The 21,815-nt window shown below is 40.7% G+C and overlaps 1 protein-coding gene across 1 annotated transcript in view; it reads left to right on the top strand.

The window, feature by feature from the left end:
* The first annotated feature begins 6,177 nt into the window (after nucleotides 1-6,177).
* The window catches only part of CPA6 (carboxypeptidase A6), an 81,461-nt gene continuing 65,823 nt past the window's right edge, over nucleotides 6,178-21,815 (top strand). The window contains exon 1 of the mRNA XM_064703539.1: nucleotides 6,178-6,517. Within this exon, the coding sequence (XP_064559609.1) occupies nucleotides 6,411-6,517 (107 nt within the window). The 5' untranslated portion in view covers nucleotides 6,178-6,410. The remainder of the gene's footprint in view (nucleotides 6,518-21,815) is intronic.

Here is a 21,815-nt window from a genome sequence, read left to right as displayed (position 1 = left end):
ATGGCACATATTTGTCTCAGCACAGCTGTCATGCCTGAAATCACCACATTTAAGAGAGTAATGAGTGAAGACTATGTGCTACCTGAGTTATAAAACACTGGGTACTTGTTCTAAAAGAAAAAAGAGATACTGCATTCAGATCATGTACTTTAAGGACTAGCTTGGACATCACATTCAGATAACTCTGCCCACCAATAACAGAGAAAAAGCTAAACTGTAATCTAAAATGTTCTTTGACTGTATCATGTGTCCTTCCTGCACTGTCATGCTCTGTGAAATGGCAATACCAACATGGATATCAGGTGAAAACAATGCTTGGTGTGCCCTGGATGAAAACATTAATGGCCATCTTCAGCAATTTTTTCTTTCTTTAACCAATTTTCCATACTTTCTCTTCATAAAGAGTTTTACAGGTTGTTCTTTAAAAGGTTAAAGTTAAATGAGTATGTTTAAAGGATCACATTTAAAGGAAGGACCCCTCCAACAAAATATTACAAGAGATGACCTTTCAGTGAAAATATACGGATCCCACAACTTCCATCAAATGATGAAATGACAAAATTATGAAATTTTCATTATGAAATTCTTTCCTGAGTCAAAATTTTGTAAAGTCAACTCGTGTTAAAACACCTCAGTGGCTGTAAAACTCAAGCGAGGTGTCAATCACAATTTTCATTAAATATGCTTTTGGGGTTCCCCTTGTTTTCCTCTTCTGGCATATTTCACCAGACCTAGATTTTATTCCTTGGCTTTTTAATGTTTCAGGACTGACAGAATTCTGTAATGCCAGTATTTTTCATCATTCATATTTTCCAGTCTTTTCAGCATTTTTCAGCATTCATGTTGCATAAAGCTCTGAAGTACATGCTACCTAATTATATCATTTCAAGCTATTGAGGCATCCAAATTTGAAGGAGGACAATCAAAATATCATTCCAGGCACAGATGGTAAAATGACCTGATAATTATGAGGCAATGTTAAGGGTGAGAAAGAGAGGAGGAGGAAAGACACTTTTCATGCCAGTGCAGCTGACAGATAAATTAACAACTCCGTAGTTTCTGCTTCACCTACCTCCAGAACGATACTCGACGTAACGTTCCCTTTCCTCCCAGAAGATATAATAATAGTTCACTGCAGAATGTCTCAGCCAGGACTTGCCTGGGGAGTCACACAAAACACTATTGTACTGAATGTACTCTTTCAGAAGTACCCTTTCCTTCTCAATATTTTCACACATGTATATATGGCAAATGCCAATTGTTAGAAATAAATATTTGGCACCTGCCATCTTTCGTGGGCAGTAGCTGCTATAGAGCACTGCTGATTTGGAGGATTTCTAGCAGTGTTTCAAAATAAATAATGCTATCATTTTTCTTTCTTCTCAGCATTGTAAAAACTAATTACCAGGTCTCCAGTGTTTGCAAACAATGTGTATTTTAAAACTAGATGTTGAACCTACAATGGGGTTGGAAGTGCTCGGTTACTGGTTGGACTTGTTCATCTTTTCCAACCTCAATGATCTTTTCCATTGGTCTTTTCCAACCTCAATGGTCTTTTCCAACCTCAATGATTCTATGATTCAATTTTCTGACATGAAATCTTTCATTGGGAATATGTCACCTATCCTTGGAGCAAAAGAAGTGAGATTGTATTTAAGCCCAAGTACACTAGGATGAGTTTGAGACTCTGGGAACTAAAATGTTTGTCTTTTAAATTAGAAGCACAATCAAATACAAATTCCATATGTTTGAGTGGTTACAGTCATGAAATCCATATGCTAGACTTAGAGTTGCTAAAGACTCGCTCTTACTCTTGGGACAAATTATCCAGCCTCCCTGCATGCCCACCTGCAAAACCACTCCAAAATACTGGTTACATGAAGTTACAGGTCTTCAACTACTCTAAAGTACTGAAGTTCAGAGAAGGATGGAGAAATGTGCAATGTGTTACTACACACAAATCATTTGTACAGAAAGTAAATACACAAGATTTGTGTAGGAGGCACAAGAAATTTTTAAATTGCCATTCTCAAATTTCCCCAGCATGAAATTTTCAGCAGAACAGAAAAGATAGAGGAGTCTCTTGCCTAATAAAAAGGCTGTATTTTCACTCAAATAAAAATCCTGTAAGCTCAATGTAGGGAATATTTTTATATTCCTTCTTTATGTGTGCGAGCAGGGATACAGACATCTGAGATAAAGTCTAGACACTGGAATTGTTTATCCAGTTATGCGCACTTCTTATTTGTCATGAGCAATGCTTTTTTTTCAGAATGCTTGGCCAAAATGTTTGAAGCCATGTTACCAATGTGTCTTAAGGCAGAATCTCAAGACAGAACAAGATTTCCTCACAAGGGTGCCTCCTGCAAATCCTTTAAGAAATTTCTTCTCCTGTGGTTAGCTCTAAGAATTCCATACATATAAAAAGAAACCTATGAACAAAAGTATAGCAGTCTTTCCAAGACTAAAACTGTACTAAGAAATGGACTTATCAGGTTTGTAATACTGTGCTCTGATGTTATTTATCAGTATGGTTCCTAAAGGCTTCTACAGAGGGCTGATCTGTTGATGAATTGTCTATTATACACCTATTTGCCTTTAGCTGCTTCTAAAGCAAACCCATATTTAAATTTTCCTCAGTTCTACAAAACAAAAAAGGAATGTTTAACTTGTGTTCCTGTCCTCCTGCAGAATAACAGAATAATAGCAGAAGACAGAAATTCTCTAAGTGCAATTGTTTCATTCTTTCACATAATTTAACCACTTTAAAAAAGTTTAGTGCCATTGACACAAATTCACATAAATTTTTTCATTTATGGTAAGGAGCATCCCCAAGTAAGGTGAAGAACGTCAAGATTCTTAATTGCAAGTCCATCCCTTCTAAAGATATTTGTACTTCATTTTAGTAAGAAAATTACGTCTGAATACCCACCAAGGTAATGTCAAGCACCAGTTCATTGTAACAAAACTGTCTCAGGTACCAACAGCAGCCTGTCTCTCGTAGTGCAAAGCCCAGCACAACTTGAATAACCAACTCCTAGGAGTGGGAAATTCTCAAGTTATCAGCTCTCTGTCGCTGCTGTAACACTCCTGACTACACAGAGTGGTTAGTTAAGGCTAACTAGCCATGGCACTCATGCATGGATTACATCACATTTAGACCACAAACCTAATCTAGAACATAATCAGCAGGGCCACTTGCACTGTCCTTCATCTGACAAGTTCTCTGTGGGAGTAAAAAGAAATGGAGACCAGATCTTGAAAAGGACATTGCACTCCATCAACTTCAATACTTTTAATGAGTTGTAACAGAGAAAATGCCAGCATGAACACACTTAATCTAGTTTATCATTAATGAGTGTGATTTACACTAGAAAATGTAAGCCTCTTTTAAACTCCTGTTTCTGAACTGTTATATCTCTAACAAATGTGCAGCAAGGTTTGTTTATTCGAGCCAATGCAACCTTCTCATGAAGGTGAAAGCTGGGACTACTCAAAGGTATAAAACATGCTTATAAGAAGCTAATGCCCTTTTTCTGTTCATCCCAATAAGTAGAATATTCTAAAGTCTAGGTACCAAATGTAGGCTGCCTGCCCACTCACTTTAAATGAATCCTTTCTTGTTTCCACACTGTGTAGAATTGCCTCTGTTTCAGCAGCCTGTGTTCCTTGAAAAGTGTAGGATGCTGTGATGAATCCCACAACTTGATTCATTAAGAGGGAAACCATATCTCAGTTTGCTCCCCTCTGTTCCATCCAAAGCTGTTATCACTACCAAACTGTCCTTGGTGTTGGCAATTTCTCTTTTCTGTTCCAAGAGAAGGAAAAGAAACTCTGATCCTCTTTGTCTCAAATCCTTTGCTTAGCTGGGTGCAAGTTTGATAGCCCCATTTTGTCAGGAAAGCAGACTTACCACATGTGTAACTTCCAGGTTTGACTGGAGTGTTTTAATCCTTTTCTAGATGCCAGCATGACAGAATTCCAGCCCTCCCTCCAGTGTGCCCTGTGACATAGCACAATTTAAACTGATGGATCAAAGAGACACCAAGGCACCTGTATCCACCTCACTATCCCTACCTCCCTTAAAGCCCTTTTCAGTATTTTTGAGCTATTTTTATCTCCAGCTTCTCCATAGCTCTAAAAGTGTCCTTTAAAATTATATTTTAAATGTGTTTTAAGCTGCCAGAAGTAGTACATACTAACAAAGGTAGCTAATTTTTTTTTTTTGAGTCTTTCTTTACCATTGTGTTACTTTCCTTCACTGTTTAGTTTTGGTGCTTGAATTACCTTTCCATCCCATACCTGCTTGGATTTTACTTTCAGGGAATGTTGCAGAAAGGCAGGATTAAAGACTGAAACCTAGAGGCACAGAAGCCCATAATTACATTCTCCCCAATACAAATGGAGCCAAGTTTTCCTCTTGGAAACGAAGTTTTTAGAATAATAGCCAAAGTATTCTACAATCAGATGCCAAAAATAAAATTCTTACTAACTCAAACAGAGTCAGGTTTTCATCTGGAAAGCAAATACTTTAGAATAATAGCCAAACTACATTTTTTAAATATTTAAAACATTTAATGTTTTAAACATTTAAATCAGTGTGCATTTCAGGTGTAGCAAGGATACACAGTAAGAAAAGTAAATGTGGGTTTTGCTTTAATATCATACTCATACCCTCCAAAAGTCAGTTGCTCAACTCTACCTTTGAAGTCACTTCTGAACAGAGAGCAGAGCTTTTATTAAATAGATGCTTGTAAAGTTGAAATTGCATTTATTATAAGACTGAAGATTCACAGAGCAGATTTGGGGGCTTGCCTATATTTAATGGAAAGTGTTTTCAAAAAGAGAAGTACAGCATGTAAGCACATACACATTCACCTCTGCATATTCTCACCAGAAATAAATTTGAGATTTTAAGCAGGGCATGTTATGGGGGGGGGATGGGAAGCTCAAGAGAGAGAACACCAATAACCAGACTGAAGAGAATAATCCTGCCTTGGACAAAGTCTTTTCCACCTCCAGACTCTATCACACAACTACTGTCAGATTTGCTGCCAGTATGAAAAAGAGACAAAGGAAAATGCTTGTTTGCCTTTCAGCCAGAGAATACAAAGTGTGTGTGGTTTAATACAGTCCTTTTTCAAAAGGCTCCCTGTGTTTCTGAAACATTAACAGGGATTTAGAGCAGTTCTCACACGTTCAAACGTCAGCTGGTTTTATTTGTCTACAGCCCACATGTTCATTTTGCTCTCAGAGAGGCTGAGAATCAGTTGGGTTTGAAACACTTTTTGCTCCTTTTTAGTAAATTCAGCATAAAAGTATCAAAGGGACCATCCATTTATTCCAAACTGGCATTATATTTTTACTCATATTTTCTTTAATAGGTACTCCATGTGTCTTCTATAAACTACAATACTTTGCAGCAAAATTCTCCCCATATTCTTTGTTATTCTCAGTGCTCCAATGGCTTATCTTTACATGGATCTTTCATCATCACCAGTGTGGAACAGACAGCAAAAGTCTAGTTTTAAAAACATGCTGGGCTTTTAATTCATTCTATTGTATCAGTGTCTCTTCCGTTCTCACTACTTAGACAGAAGAGTTTCACCACAGCAGTAAACTGAAATCCCACCTTCTCCTGCCTTTATGGCCCCTAATGGTCTCTCTACCACTCTTTGTTTCATGCAAGTGTGTCCCTGCCCTCTCTTCAGCCGCAGCTCTTGCCCAGCCGGGGAGACCTCATCGATAAATCCCCGGGCATTGAGCGGCCCTTGCCCGGCCGCTCCGCCGCACCTGCAGCCGAACACGCCGCGCATAATCCTCGTCCCGCCGTCCTCGACGGAGCAGCCGCGCCCTCAAGGGCTGCTCCCACCGCCGGGCCCTTGCTGTACCCTCGGGGCTGCTCGGCAGCGCCCGGCCCTTGAGGTACCCTCGGGGGCCGCTCGGCACCGCCCGGCCCTTGCCGTGCCCTCAGGGGCTGCTCGGCACCGCCCGGCCCTTGAGGTGCCCTCGGGGGCTGGTCGGCACCGCCCGGCCCTTGCCGGCCCCGGGCTCCCCTCGGGCTCCCCCCAGGCGGGGCCGCGCACCCCCCGCACCCCCGGCCCTCCCCGGCGGGCGGGCGGGCGCCTCCCCGCCCAGTCCCGTCCCCATCCCCATCCCCGTGCCCGGGCGCGGCCGACGGGCGTCCTCCCCCGGCTTTCTGCCCTCGCCGCTGGCCACCAGCGACACCTCCGAGCGCCCCGCTCCTCCCGGCTCCGGCCGCGGCTTTGTGTGCGCGGCATCAGCCGCCACCTGGGGCGGGCGCGGCGGCGGCGCTGGTGTCGGAGGTGCCGGTGCCAGGGGCGCCGGTGTCGGAGGTGCCGGTGCCGCGGTTGGCTGTGCCGGCGGTGACGGGGGTGACTGTGCCGGCGATGACGGCGCGGCCCCGCACGATGCCGCTCCGCGGGCTCCTGCCCCTTTGTCTGCTCTGCCTCCAGGCTGCGCTACCGCTCCGCGGCCACCGCGGCCGCTACGCCGGGTAAGTCCGCCCCGGTGCCCGGGCACAGCTCCGCGGCCGCGCTCCCTGCGCTCCGCCGGCCAGAGCCGCACGGTGTCTGAGGGTCCGGGCGTCCCTCCCGCCGCCGACCCGGTGGTGGGCTCGTTTGCTGGCGGGTGTAGCGTGTAGTTCTTGATAAAGGTGCTGCGAGTCTCTGCTAGCCAAAGGATGCTGTGCTGGGGGAAAAGAAAAAAGTTTGTGTCCGTGTTGAAAAGGGAATTGCGATTATGCACGAGGGAGTTACAGGGTTTAAAGGTTCCACCGTGCTCTGAAATGAATGAAGATCTGTATTTCCATTAGGGCGCAATTACACGGGAATCTGAAATTGTTTCTAAAAAGTTGAACAGTGCCTTCTGCCTTGCCTTGCCTTCTGCCTTGCCTTCTGCCTCACAAATGAGAATGTGCTCATATTAGAGAATGCATAAGAAGCTGAAGCAATAAGGGGAGTCAGCTTTACTGTAAGCAAGTGGAGACTAAAACTTTCACGTGCATTTCAAACTAGACTTTGCCTTTTTCTTCCAACGGCAGTTCAAATTTGTGTTAGAAAGGGAAAGATTGAACTAAGTAGTAGTAAAAAGTGAACTTGCCTACAAAGTGAATGTTCTTTGCCCAGCTTAAAGATTGTTTTTAGTAAATATTTAACATAGTAAGTTTATGATGCAAATGAAAAGGCAGTCAAATATAGGAGCATTAGAAACATTTTATATGGTATATTGACACAAGCTAGTGGCATGTGTCAATGTACAATATAAAATTCTTTCAAAGTGACCAGCAAATTCATCAGGAAAAGCACACCTCTCTGTGGAAGTAAGAGCTGTATTATTCTTTTTATTTTATTGCAGTAGCCAAATCAAGCATAGGAATTCCCCTTCTAAAATGAAATTTAAAAAAACATTCCCTAAGCTTCAAGGATTTGGTAATGTGATATGAAGCCATTGACCTCTGAGTCGCTATTAGTGATAGAAAATAGTTAAACACTTGACAGCTGTTTTGCCATCTCTGTTCAGTTCCTCACGTTCCAGTATCTGTCTGCACTGCGAAATCAAACAGGCCACCACAGTCAGGAATGCTCCTGACAGTGCCAAAAAGCAGCAGGACAGAAAACTGAACTGTTCTTTAAAGCCAGGGTCCCGCTGTAAGTTTTGTGCAACAGCTCTGTTCTGTCTGTCTGGAGCCCATAGCACAGGCATGGTCTCCATGGTCTTGAATTTAAATTCAGGATAGCATTCAGTTTGTTTCCAGATGACATAGAGATGAATAACACATTGTTAGGGTTGGTGCTTAAATTTTTCTGAATATTAATCACATCAGTTATCCACTACTTTTGACTAAATGCCAAAATACTCATTTTACTATCGTCTAGGTTTAAGTGACATGATCAACTATAATCAAGTTGTTTCAAAGAGAATAACATGCATAAAAATTCAAATATTGTACCTCTGCTCATTATTGTAACTCAACAATTTTGTTCAAAGTTTTAAAAATAATTTTGTTTCAGCATTTCATATTCGCAAGGTGACATGTGAAAGACCAGTCCAAATTCTCCTTTGTTGATCTCTGGTTTAGAAGCTTTTGCATAGACTCTAGTCCAAAAAAATGAGACTTCTCATCAGCTTCCAAAAGTTGAACAAGAAAATCACTGCCCAAAAAAAAAAACCAAAAAAAAAAAAAGGAAAAAAAAAGCTAGAGTTAATTATAAGAACTCTTAGTCAATAGGCAATTGTAGTAGGGGGCCAAGATACATTTACAAGCCTTGCTGAAAATGTGGTCAATATTTGAAACAGAAACCAGAATGTGTAACACATGTGTAACACAAACTGGAAAAACAAGCTAATATTTTTCCTACTCTACTAATATTTTCCCCCCTCTACTAATATTTTCCATTTCTACTATCCTGGCATTATTTGTGTCAATAAAAGATGATGGAAAGTTAATTTGAAATGGCATGGAGGTTTCTACAGAATTACAAATATATCTTGTCCATCTGTCATCATCACAGTGTCCTGGGCAGGATAATTTAAATTCTTCTCTGTGCGCCATTGATTGGAATCAGTTGAGCAAGTATTGCCAATTCTACTGAACCTGACTGCCACTCAAGGGGAAAAATATTTGGTAGGGTTTTTTGGGAAAGCCTATTAGGATTTTAGGAAAATCCTAATAGACTTTGGGAAAGCCTATTAGGAGAATAGTTTGCTAATGTTCACCATGAAAAGGGGTGCCCCAACAAACTGACTTCTTTTAGTGCCGAGAAACATCTGTGAATCCTAGTAATTTCTATTGTGTCAGAAGCTGTACCATAAAGGGAAAATGCATTAGTATAATTAGGGCAAAAGAATGAGAGGGGGAAAAAAAAGCAATGGAAACGTTTCTCATAAACTTAGAGAAATAATAAACTTAGGTCAGCACTTGTAGGCACATATGATTGTAACTCTTTAGTTGAGGACTCAGACCCAAGGCAATGAACTAAGTGGAAGTGCACGTTTCTCCAAACTATATAACTATGTCAAGCAGGCCAGGTATGGCATTTGGGCACATCCTTAAGTAAATGTGTTCTAGATACATTTGGGAAGCCAGCAAATATCTGGGGAGTCTCAGGAAAGTGGAAGAAGCACTCAAAGCTCTTGGAAAGAGTGAGGAACAGTTGTATTTGCCTTCTGCCTCACACAATAAGCAGTTCAGCCTGAAGGAACTCAAGAGGAGCTCTCTAGAAGACAAGCCACTCAACAGCAAATTCAAAACTGTACTCACACAAACTTTTTTCCTTCCTGCATTTGTATGTTCTGTCCAAAGGTTCCAGGGGAAGTGGATAAGTGGGAGACAAACACACATATCAGGGTTTGGACAGAGTAGATGGGGAATATTCAAGGGAGTTTTTCTGGAGCTAATTACCACAAGTTCACACAGGAGCAACAAGGATAACCAAATACATGGGAATGGTTTAAGTTCCTGAAATAACTAAGTAAACTAGAACTCTTTGGTCTCCTGTAGGAGCAATTTAGGCTCTAAGAGATGTCTATAAACTTTAAGTCACATTGACCTAGCAGATACAGATCAGTTATTTACTGTTTCATCCAGTCACAGGAAGTAGGAGACATAAAATGAATCTAGTAGGAACCTTTTTGTAGTTTACAGAGTAGGGTGCTGGAACAGATGGAGGTTTGTGAGGGGTTTTTATCAAATGCACCAATCTTCCTACTCTTAGGAATCGTATGAAGGAGATAGCTTCCCATTAGCAGGTCAAGATTTCTTAGAATAGAAACTATCTCTCTCATTTGTTCTTTAAAAATCACTACTATGATATTTTACTTCAGTTCATCTGCCTTCATCTGTACATGGTGGCTCAGCATGTTGCCTCCAATTTCTCCTCCATTTTTGTTCTTCCAAAGCCTTTTCAGAAGTGTTCCTCATCTCACCTCTTCTCTCACTTGCAAATGACCAAGTGCAGACAAAGGCTGAAATAACTTGTACAGTTTTTCTCTGAGGTTTTTCGTGCAAGATTTGGTCTTTTAAAATATTGGATCAAGATTATAACTCTTCCAAAATGTTATTCTTCAGTGGGTTGCAGTACTGCAGATAATTATAATTTCTCTAGATCAGATGAAGGCTATGGTCCATGCTTACAGTGTAACAACCACATAAAATAACCTGGGAGTCATGTGGAGGTGGATAGCAAGGAAAGAGAGAACAGTAAAGAATGTTCTGTAATTCAAGATACAATGTGCTGTAGCTACTGGGACATGACATCCAGAAAATTGCATAAACCAACTGTTCACATAGATAAGGACAGATATCAAATCTGAGAGCATTCAGCAAATTTCAGGTATTTTAATGCCCATTAATACCCCTGCATACCATAACTAAGTACCTCTGATCCCACAGAGTACCTTACACACAATGGCTGGCAATTGTTCTGTCTCATGGAAAAAACACATGGGAGTGTGACGAAAATGAGTTGCTGAGGGAATTGAGAAGTGGAAAGGAACTCCTCCTGTGCTATTCCCTCTGCAGATTTTTTCCAAATGTTTTAATCAGGGACTAAAAGCTCTGCTATTTTAAAAAAAGTTCTTTCTCCCTGCTGCTCCGCTCTCCCTCCCCAACCCCAAGTAGAAATAAAATGTCATGAACACAACTGGCAAAAAAAGCATTTGGAAAGCACACCAACAGCATGAGGGGGAAGGTAATTATATTCGTTCAGATGAAAACCAAACTTAGTGCTTCTCTGGATGGTGTCAGGGACTTCTAAGAGGTGAAAAGCTGTGAGCTCTCTAGCAAAAATAATTTAAGTATCCTTTTTTTAAAATAACCAATAATTCTGTAGACAAGCACGGCTGATTCCTAAAACCAGCACAGGTTAATGAAATCCACAACAGCTTTGGGACCACTTACCTATTCTTGTCCCAACACCTCAGCTCTAATTATGTACTTTCTCATTACCTGATATTCCCCCTGCACAATATTTATGTTGTCCTATAGGAAAAATCAATTTTTCATTATTTTTCTCCTTTATGACCAAGCATGATAAATTTACCTTTTAAAAATTTTCTGCTCTCCTCATTATAAGTGAAAAATATGAAGTGTTTCAGTTGGTCTTTCTCTCCCTCTTTTAATTTCTTTCTCAAAATAATTGGAAGAGTACACACAACCTCACTACCTTGGTGAAGTGCATGCCAGAAAGAAGGCTCCCAATTTATTATGGCTATGTCTAAACTGATACATAAGTTCATGTCACCATGTGAGCCTAGTTCCCATGCTTATCCAAACTGGGTCACCATTGCCTGGTGCTCTGGCTTCTGGCCTCTGCAGCTGGAGAAGATGGGGAAAAAATCATGGAAAGTAAGGCAAGATATAAAATAGCAAGACATGGGCAAAGCTTGCATCCATATTTAGGAGCTTTGAACTTGTCCTAGGTTTCCTAACTTATGTGCAACCTATGGCCTTTCAGTAAGAAAGATTTTTTGGAAGTGTAAAAGAAATTCCAGTAAACACTTTCCTCATTTTTAGAAGTGTATATGTTACAAATGTGAATGTAGTCTGTTATTAAAGAAAATTATGTTCAGGGTGCAGTCAACAATTATGTTCTGGATAAAAAAAAAAAAAACAACCAACTAGGATACATTTAAGAGATACTTAGAAAAAGATACTTTTAAAAACAGGGAATTCGCATATAAAATCTGCCTAGACCCTCAGTCTGAAACATCCCCTTTGGATACACCAGCCTCAGTGTCTCATGAAACTAAGCAGGAAAAGAAATAACAGCTTTTCCCAGAGCTTCTGGAAGTAGTTGCAGTGAACTCCAAAACTCCCACTTCTACACTATACTCCCTTGCAGGTGCTGCTCCTGTGAGTTCACACTCATAGGCTCCTTAATATGAAGTTCTCAAATCTGAACGTTTTGTACAGGACTTAGCAAGCATTTAACAGGGGACAGACACTATATAAATTACATATATATTGATTTTTTTTAATTAAACAAAAAAGGAATCTAAAATATATGAGCAATCCACATTAAAGACAGTGGAACCTACATTTAGTCCAGAAGGAAACTCACAGTTCTGAAAGGAGTGAATTTGAAAAAGGGAGATTAAAAATCTGCTTTTCTTGAATATAATGCTGGTATTTTATAGGGAACCCTTAGTACTGCATAGGACTGTATCCCACATTGCTCAATAAACAGGATCCCAAAGTCTTGTCTCCAGAAATTCTAGTATCTGTAAAAATGTCATCCTCACGTGTGAAATGGCCTTACATGGTCAAAATGCTGCAGGAAACATTTGTTGTTGTATCCAGCTGAAGGTGAATGGACACCATCAATCATCCCTCTCTATCTCCTGGAGGTAAACTCTGTCATCTGCTCTTCACTCACGTTTCCTCCTTAATTTTACTTCTGAATACATAACAGAAACTCACTTTTCTGTAGTAGAACATAATATTTAAGAGGGTACAGTGTGCATAATGTTCTTCTAAAATCAAGAAATAAGCAATTATATTGATCATATGTTGGGCATCTTTTTGGGCATGCATATAGCACTAAAAACTAAGAACAGCAGTGTAGGTCACCAGTCAGTTTTTTTACTGCTCAGACAATATGATTTGTTTTGCTCTCAGGCAGGAGATTATTAGAATTTTTCACAATACAAAATAAAAATAGTAAATAATTTAAAAGAAACAGTATTGTTACTGCCCCTGTCCACGTAACTTACATATTTATGTTGTCAGTATCATTTTTCATGCACAAAACAAGTGAAATCCATGCTCTCCATCCTATTTACCCTAAGCAGGTTTAGTTGGAAAATGAGAACCAATAATTATGGTTATACATTAGACCCCTCTCTGAAAACTCTGCTGTGGGTAAATACCCACATTTTTTGTTGGTTTCAGATTTGCAAGAACAAATCCACAGTCAGCAAAATTCTGGAGACAATTAAGCATAATTCTATTTTTTTAAGGTAATTATGGTTCTGATTTAAAGGCTTTGCTCACATGACTGTACCTATGGATACAAAGTTATGGTTCTGATTTGGTGTTGGTAATACAGCAAAATGTGCATAAATTTCAAGGGTGCTACTAATTTGCACCTCAGTATATCAGATCAGAATCAGACCTTAAACAGACAATGATTTTCAGGAAAATATCTGCAAAGAAGACTCCAAAACTGCATTTTGTGGAAGGCATCTGAGGATAGGTAAGCCAAAGCACTGTGAAATATACTCAGACCAACAAATGGATGGGGACAATAAATTCAATTTTTTAAAATTATTTTGTACCTTGAACTTGCCAAATTAGGAGGATGGGATGGGAGCTGGAATCCAGCAGTGGACAGGGAGTGTGAACTCTTTGCTTCTGTGTCTGCCTGTGCAGGCTGAATGTTCTGGAGAACAATGCTCTGCTAAGCCTCCTCTTCCTCTGGGGAACAATGGGACTTAAAGTGTATTTGTTTAAAGAGAATCCACACCATAGAGTTACCACACCAAACAATATACACAGAACAGCATTTTCCAAAGAGATGTTCTAGGTTGCTTAAATACAGCTGTAGAAAGAACAGATGTATCCTACCAAGTCAAAACAGTTTTTCTTTAAGTTCTGCACCTCAGGCAAGGCTGTGATACTATATCAGCAGGACCTTGAAAATGAGTTTGTAGGAGGTTTATTTTAGTAAAATTATTGTAAGAAAAAAATACTGTTTCTTATATCATACTGTATTTCAAATATCTTCAGAATAGTAATGATACAGTTAGCAGCACCTCATGCTTTACCCAAAGATAAAAAAAGAAGCTTTTTTAAGATGAGATTAAAAATAATCTCTGGGCATTCATAGCCCAGAAAGCCAGTCATATCCTGGGCTGCACCAACAGAAGTATGGCCAGCAGGTCGAGGGAGGTGATTCTGCTCCAGACTCAAGAGATCCCACCTGGAGCGCTCCAGTGCATCCAGCTCTGGGGACCCCAGCATAAGGAGGACATGGACCTGTTGAGACAAGGCCAGAGGAGGGTCACAAGAATGGTCAGAGGATTGGAGCACCTCTCCTGTGAGGAAAGGCTGTGAGAGCTGGGGCTGTTCTGCCTGGAGAAGAGAAGAATCCAAGGAGACCCCGTTGCCACCTCTCAGTACTTAAAGGGAGTTATAAGAAAGATGGGGACTAACATTTAGCTGGGCCTGTAGTGATTGGACAATGGGTATTGGTTTTAAACTAAAAGAGGGTTGATTTAGATGAGAAAGATTAAAGAAGTGTCCTCCAATGAGAGCACTGAAACACTGGAACAATGTACTGGAACAGCTCTGGTTGCCCAGAACTCCATCTAAACTGACCTTGAAGGATTCCAGGGATGGATCATCTACCACCTCTCTGGGCAACCTGAGCTAGTGAAAGATGTCCCTCTGGGGACATTGAAGTAGATGGCTTTTAAAGTTTCCTTCCAACCCAAACTATTCTAAATTACTTTAGCAGGCCTAATGAAAAACTCTTTGACTTATTCCACTGTACTCCTACCAAGATTACCACCAGATGCTACTCTGGGGCTGCAGTGCAGGCATAGAGCCAAACCCTGCTGTGGCCACACTAGTGGCCTCCCGCTGCCACGGCAGTCAGCTGTGCTTCTGCTCATCCAGATGTGCAGCCTCTGCTCAGGGACTGGCACGTCTCTGCCACAGCAAGACAATGCCAGGAGCACAGAGGGGAAAATAACCCCACTTCTTCACTTCCCCCACCCCCCCAGGACTAATTGACAGCTTATCAGGTTGTGGTTTGGCTGCTGCAGAGCCTCTGCAGCACAGGGAAGGGGAAGGAATGGCTGGGTTTTGGTACCTGCCTGGTACCTCGAGTCTGTTGTGACCCTGTGCACTGGGAGAATTTGTCTGAAACCAGTTTATTCCAGGTGTGTATTCCAAGGAGCACACTGTGGGTTTTCCTCAGCAGAATTTGGTGTCTTGATCAGTCCCAACTGCCAGATTCCTCTCCAGACCTATGTCAATAAACTCAAATGAGTATTTCAGACTCCAAGAGAGAATAGTATGATGCTTATTTTCAAATAAGTGCTTTCCTGAAATTGCAAAACCAAAGAAAAATTTAACCTTGGTACTAACCATCATCCTGTGGGGCTTTTAAGCAAAGGGCTTTCATTATGCTTAATGTCTGAAGAAGCTGTAAGTCCCTCTTTACCTGAATGATAAGGCTTGATAAGGCCTACAGAAAAAATAGCCTCTATTCATTAAATAGGTTGGTGTTAGGCAAACAATAGCGATTACATGGCAAGAAAGTGAAGACATTTAATTAAGTACATTTTATTATTAGTTCTGTTTTTCTTGTCACAGCACAGTTCCATATTTTAAGGGAAATAAACCTTTAGAAACAAACCTTTTTCACCTTTCAGGGAAATAATACTTGAACTGTATAGCCCAGGCAGCCAGAAACACACTTTGCCCAAAATTTACACCAAATAACAGAGTCACTGTGCAAGCACAATGCCAAGTCTGGGCTGGTAACTCAGATGTCTTTGCAGAATGAGCTTGTGTCCTTGCCAGTAACACACAGTGTAAACATACCCAGCGGCACAAAGACAGCACAGCATGTCCTTATCCTGCTCCCTCATCAACAGACTGGATCCCTGATCCATCTGCCTGTGCTAGCAACAATGGTAAAAGATGTAAATGGAGAACATAAAATCTAAGTAATTTGCTTTTCCACGAGAAAAATCAAATAGCTTCACCTTCCGTTTGTTCAGCTCAGGTTCTTTTATTTTGCTTTTACCAGAAGCAGCTCTCTTAGTTTTGAAATAGTCAAACATGTAGTCATGTTTTGACATGGCCAAAAAAAAACCTTCAGAGGAAATCAAAGAATCTTTTGTAAAAGATAAATAAATGTAAAACCTTTTGTATTCACTATCCAGCCACATAAAAATAATTCCTGATGTATTTTCCGAGGCTTAGCCTAGAATATAAAGTGAAATATTTAATTATGCAGGTTTTGATCACTCCTGGAAGGGTTTTTTCTATTCAACACTTAACTTGTCCTGGAGAAGGTGGTGATTCTCCCTCTGAAGCAGCTGTGAGGAGCGGGAAACACAGGAACAGAGGGCTCCTGTGTCCAGACCAGGTCTTGGGAGGAGCCCTGTCTGCTTGCCGTGGGCTGTGCAGTGTCTGAGCACATTTTGTGTATTGTATCTCTCATAGGCCCCAGGCAAAGGGACATCATCTGGTCAGAAAATCATAGAACCATAGAATCGTTTTGTTTATAAAAGACCTTGAAGATGGCTGACTCCAACTGGTGACATAACACAGCAGAGTCCACTACTGAACCATGTTCCTAAGCATTCATGTCTTTTAAAGACCCCCAGAAATGGCTGAGACTGGTGATTCAACCATGTCTGTGGACAGCCTGTTCCAATGCTTGACAATCCTTTCAGTGAGGTTTTTATCAACCTCTGTCACACAGACAGGTGACAAAGTGGCTGACCTACTCTTGCCAGGTGATTCTGGGCCAACACAGAGACAGAAATGTGGATATGTCAGGCTCAAAATGGGTAAGGGAGTACTTGGGGTCTTCAACCTTTCCTCCTGTCTCCAGCATATGTTGTTTGCCACATGAAGTAGTTATATTTCTCAAGGCCTTCCATCTAGGCTTACCTGCCAAAAAATCTCCATCAATTTAGAAAGTAAGTGTCCAGTGGGTTCAGGTGCTTTTGCAGTTCAGAAGCAGTTTGAGAGGTGTCACAGACCTGGAGACTACAAGACCATCAGTGCCCCTGCTAGCATCCACTCCCTCTATTCGTAGTTCTTAGAGGGCATGCCACCCACCAGTGTGCTATTTTTCCTATGTTCATCACTTTTCATTGGACCTATCACCCCTTTTTCATAAGATAACTGGTGGATTTCTTACTGTATGATGAATGATGGACAAAAAGGCACCTCAAAAGTCTGGTAGTCAGCACAGGCAGCCCCTGCCTGACCAAGGTGCAGGACAGTTTGTAATGATTAGCATGTATCACCCATAAACATGAGAAAACAGTATAGAACCATTAAAAAATGGTTATCTTAAGCCTCTGGGAGATTCTGGAAAAGTGGAGCAAAGTCATTGTCATACATGTTAAGGAGTCAGTACAGAGTAGTGCTCAGGATGAGTTAAGCCCTTATGTCTCTCTTTTATGAGGGTCAGCCTCTCCAAATCCTATGAAAGGTTCACAGAGGAATGGTAAGTGAAGGGCTCCATGGACCAGGAAAACCTGATTTTTTGCTTCTGCTGAATGAAACTGTAAGAGTGAGGGCAAAGCCCAGAGATTTCACCTTGTCACATGAGATCAGTCCTAACAATTTGCAGACAGCGACACAGTGCCATGAAAGAGTTTAAGGTGCAGAACAGCAGAGAATGACAGATGAACACTTTGCTCTGTGAAATCTGATCTTTCTGCATTGTTTGCCTTTAATCCAGTGACCATTATCTCTGCTGAAAAAATACATGTGAGCTTTTATGTGTGACAACTGCACTCGGGGTGGTCTTTGAATTAGAAGGCGTTTGGTCACAGAGCCTGCAGCAAGCCACTGCCACTGCAGCCTGCACAGTTATATCAGGAAAAAAGAAACATGCAGGAGAGGAAAAGCCTTCCCCTGGGTGTTTAAAGGGGACAGGTCTGTCAAAACTGAGGAAAGAGCTTCCTAATATTCAGGTGTATTTGCTGTGAAGTGCCATTAGCTGAGGGAAGAGACGTACATTTTAAATGTTTATGCCACAAGTAATGGATCTGCCAGATTTCAGTTATCTTGTTAGAGCTAATGAAATACAGTCTTAATTGAGTAGCTAATAGCTGGCCAATAAAAATGCAAAATAACAATTCTGCTGAAATAGAAAATAATTTGAACAAACAAACAAACAAAAAGACTAGGCAAAAGGGAAACGCAGGGATCTTACTGGGAGGACCAGTTTTACAGCACCCAATGGAAAAATTAACTATTAGGGTGGATGTAGCCACAAAAGTCCCTCTGGCTCACTGGAAAATATTACTTTCTTCAGGAGAAAAAAAAAATAGCACAAATTTCGAGCAAACAAAGGAGTAATTTTTAAATTCATGGTTGTATAAAGAACTTTGCTTCTTAGAAGACTAAATAAATGGGTGAACTTAAGGTAATATTTCTAAAGTTATAAAATTGCAGAGAGAGTATTTCTTTCTAAACTGCATGGCTGTAAAACACCAGATGCCATACAATGAAGTAATCTCAGAGCAAGACTGGGATCTGCTGTCTGTGAGGAGCGCACAGATGCTTGCCTTTAGCAGTGACGTCTTGCTCATAAAACAGGAACACCACTCACTCTTCACTGCATCCAAAACTTGTGTCCCCGTTGCGTGTGGGATTCTGTTGTTTTAAGATTAATCATTACTCATGTGGAACTAGGAAGGGAGAGTTTTAAATTACAGTTTATGAAGAGAGAAGTAAGAGTTGCCTTATGTTATGTTAAGGATTAACTGAAGGAAATGTTGCCTCTTGGTTGAGCTTGGCAGCCAAAGAGGCCTCTGCTGTTTTGGCCACACATTATCCTGATGTATGGCTAAGGTCACTCCTCTCTATTTCACAAAAGCAAAAATGGAAGCACAACAAAGAGATATGTTTTTCATTTGAGACAGAAAAAACCAAAATTCCACCATAAACACAAAATATCACCTCATATATTGTGCTGCTTCTTCCATAATAAAAATGTTTGGCAGCTTGTTCTTAGCCATGGAGCATGCCAACTCCATCTTCCATGAAACTTAATGTAATGATAGATGGTCACAAAAAAAGTATAATAAAAAAGAAGCTGCAGAAATATGGAGCCAACAGTTTAAGGGGTTTTTAAAAGCTCTACATTTGTGTGGTATTAATTGACATAGTGTATCAAGTGTAGCTCAAAATGCAAATATTTTGCCCATTGCAGCTTTATAGACTGCAATAATTGCAAATGGAAATGAATTCATCCTATGAATTTATTCCAGCGTACAGTGTAAAAAATACAGTTTAAGTTGAAAGCATATAAAAACAGAGAATGTGATATTAGCTGGATTTAAAAAATGAAATCAAAAATAAATGCAACTCTCCATCTGGATTCTGTATTTAGTGTTTCATGGACATGTACTGTTGTTGCTAATTTAAAAAAAAAATCCTTTTGTTTGCATTTTTGATAAATCCCATCAAAGCAGCTGTCCTTTTCTAGGAGAAAATGTAGAGCAAAGTAGAAGTTCAATACTGATCACAGTTTCATAATTCATGCATTCAAGATAGCATAAAACAATACAAATATTATATATTTTTTTTCATCTGAGATTTCATCTCACTCTTTGAGACCATTTCAGTAAAATTGAGACACATCCTGTTTACCTGCCAAAAACTCAGCAAAATCAAATAGACCAACCAACCTTCCCTAGCTCAGCATTTCACCTTTAGATGGGAGTAAGCACAGAAGCTCTGTCTCATAAAAACACTGGGTGCTACAGCAGCAGCAGGAGATTTTTTTAGTGAAAATGCTGCTTGGGGGACATATCTTGGCAAGCAGCAGCTCCCTGATGGAAATAGCATTTGGCATCAAAAAGTTCTCTCCCAGAAGCCCTGTGTACTTAGTTTCTCAGGTGTCTTTTTTCAAAGAACCTTTCCTTTTGCTGGCTGTGCAGGTGCTGAGCTGAGATTACAGCTTGCTGTATAAAAAGCTGCTCCTTTTCCTCATACCTGCTCTCAGTTCTCACTTCTCTTGTACTTCACTGTCCTCATCGTTCCTCGTAAACATCCTGCTGGACTGTCCTAGGGAGGGATTGAGGCATTTTCCTGCTGGCTCAGCACATAATTCCTGATATTTGCTGTTCTGTGGCTGCCGTGTAATTAGGCAATAGCAGTTTCAGCTCTAAACAGGTCTCTTGGACAGTGGCCCCAGACAGTATGATAAATAGCAATCTCATCAGGTGAAAATAAGCTCAACAATTTTTTGCTGTTACGAATGTTTCCAATTTAGGGATTTGGTTTCAGCTGGACAGAAGGGAAGAAATGCTGATGGGATGATAAGGAGCTAGCAGCTCTCTTCAGCATTTCGTTAATTTTTGTGAGTTATTTTGTCCAGAGAGATCTTAAATCATACTTAGGAAATTTTCATCAAGTATCAACAGACAAAGCTCTGTTTTGTAAAATGTTGAGTAGATGGGAGCAATGCTGAGAAATAACTGATACCTGAGCACCAGAATCCACTGACACCCTCTGAACTTGGTATTCTGTCCTGTTGGATCCCCCTGGATTTCATTGGTGTCTTTCCTTGAGTTTAGTAGTTTTCTCTGCGTGGGAGTTGGAAATAGGGATCAAAAAAGAGGAGGAAGAAAGAGGTCGTAGACAATAGCTCTGAGAGACATAATCTACCCTGGTCATTTCAGCCCAGTGTAACACATCCTGGATGAAGTTTATAGCAATGTCCCTTTTCACTAAAAGCTACAAGTATATTTTTATACCTTCACACAAATATGTGCATCATTATCCATGATACCTCAAACCTGGTAAGTGAAAGCAGCACGCACAAAGGTAACTGTCTTTCATACAGAAGGTATGAACAGCATGATGTCATGCAGTCAGGTAGACTAAACAATCTGTCTTTTTCAGATAAAAACTGTAAAACCTTAAGAAACATTTACTGTATCAGGTATGTGATGAAAATTACAGTAATAAATCTGACATGATTTAGAAACTGTGTTCCCAGGACAATTACAGAATGCCCTAGGCATTTGCTGTCTGCCTGCTCTTAGGCAGAACATGTTTACACCATGTTTCATAAATCCAACTGCTGCAGCATGGGGTGGTTTATTCTGAGAGCACAGCAGTGAATTCTCTAAACAAAATGAATGATGTAAACCTCAAAGGGCAAGTTTGGTATCTCAGTGACAAAGCCACTATGTTTAAAGGAGATCCCTGCATTTGGGGTTTGTTGTAGTTTAGCAAATTAGGTTCCAGATTGATGTTAAACAAATAATCAGTGTGGTGATGCTTTTTAACAATCAAGTAATAAACAAATGTAAGAGCATGTCTCAAGAAATCAGCTGTAAGTTGTTTTAACAATGCATAAAACATCTGCTCATTACCACAGATCTCCAGCATGGAGAGGGGCACTGATGGAACTTGCTGACTGTTGTCAGGGCCCTGAGTCTGTCCTAGCAGCCCTTCACCACCCTGCCTTCCTCCAGCAGAAGAGCCAAACTCATCCTGTCACGTTCAGTGGCTGTTCAGTGACATTCTGAGCCCTGACTCAGTTGTGGCCACACCTTGACCTTGGAGAACACAGAGTCCCTGCTGGGCCCGGCAAGAGATTTGGGAGAGCAGCCGAGGCGCTGCAGGGAGGTTTTGATGGAATTACAACAACAAAATCAGAATCCAGCCAAACACGAATGCTCCTTTATTTGAGGAAGAGGTGATTATGGGGCAAACAGGTGAAATTTTCACAAGTTTCAGTTCAGAGCACTAAACATTTTTTTGTCTCTGTGGAGGTAAAAACCTTACCATCTAATAACAGCTCTGGCTTTTCTGTTTAGCAGAGCTCCCCAAAAGTCAATTATGTTTCATGTCCTGATAGCATAAAGGATTCCCAAACCCTACTGCCTTATTACTCTGCTTAAAGTACATTTTTCAACTCATACTTTTCCTTCAAGCTTATAGCTTTGTTGTCCCTTTAGATAAAATAAGTAACACTGCCATCTGATTTTCTGATATTTTATTTACCTATTGAATTTCTGGGGGAAAACACAGACATTAATTCAGGAACCTGCATCATTCTGGGCAGTATTGGCTAAGA

This window comes from Zonotrichia leucophrys, chromosome 2 (assembly GCF_028769735.1).
Source record: "Zonotrichia leucophrys gambelii isolate GWCS_2022_RI chromosome 2, RI_Zleu_2.0, whole genome shotgun sequence".
Lineage (NCBI taxonomy): Eukaryota > Metazoa > Chordata > Aves > Passeriformes > Passerellidae > Zonotrichia > Zonotrichia leucophrys.
Note: the sequence above shows the minus strand (reverse complement) of the source record. Positions and strands in the feature narration are given on the sequence as shown.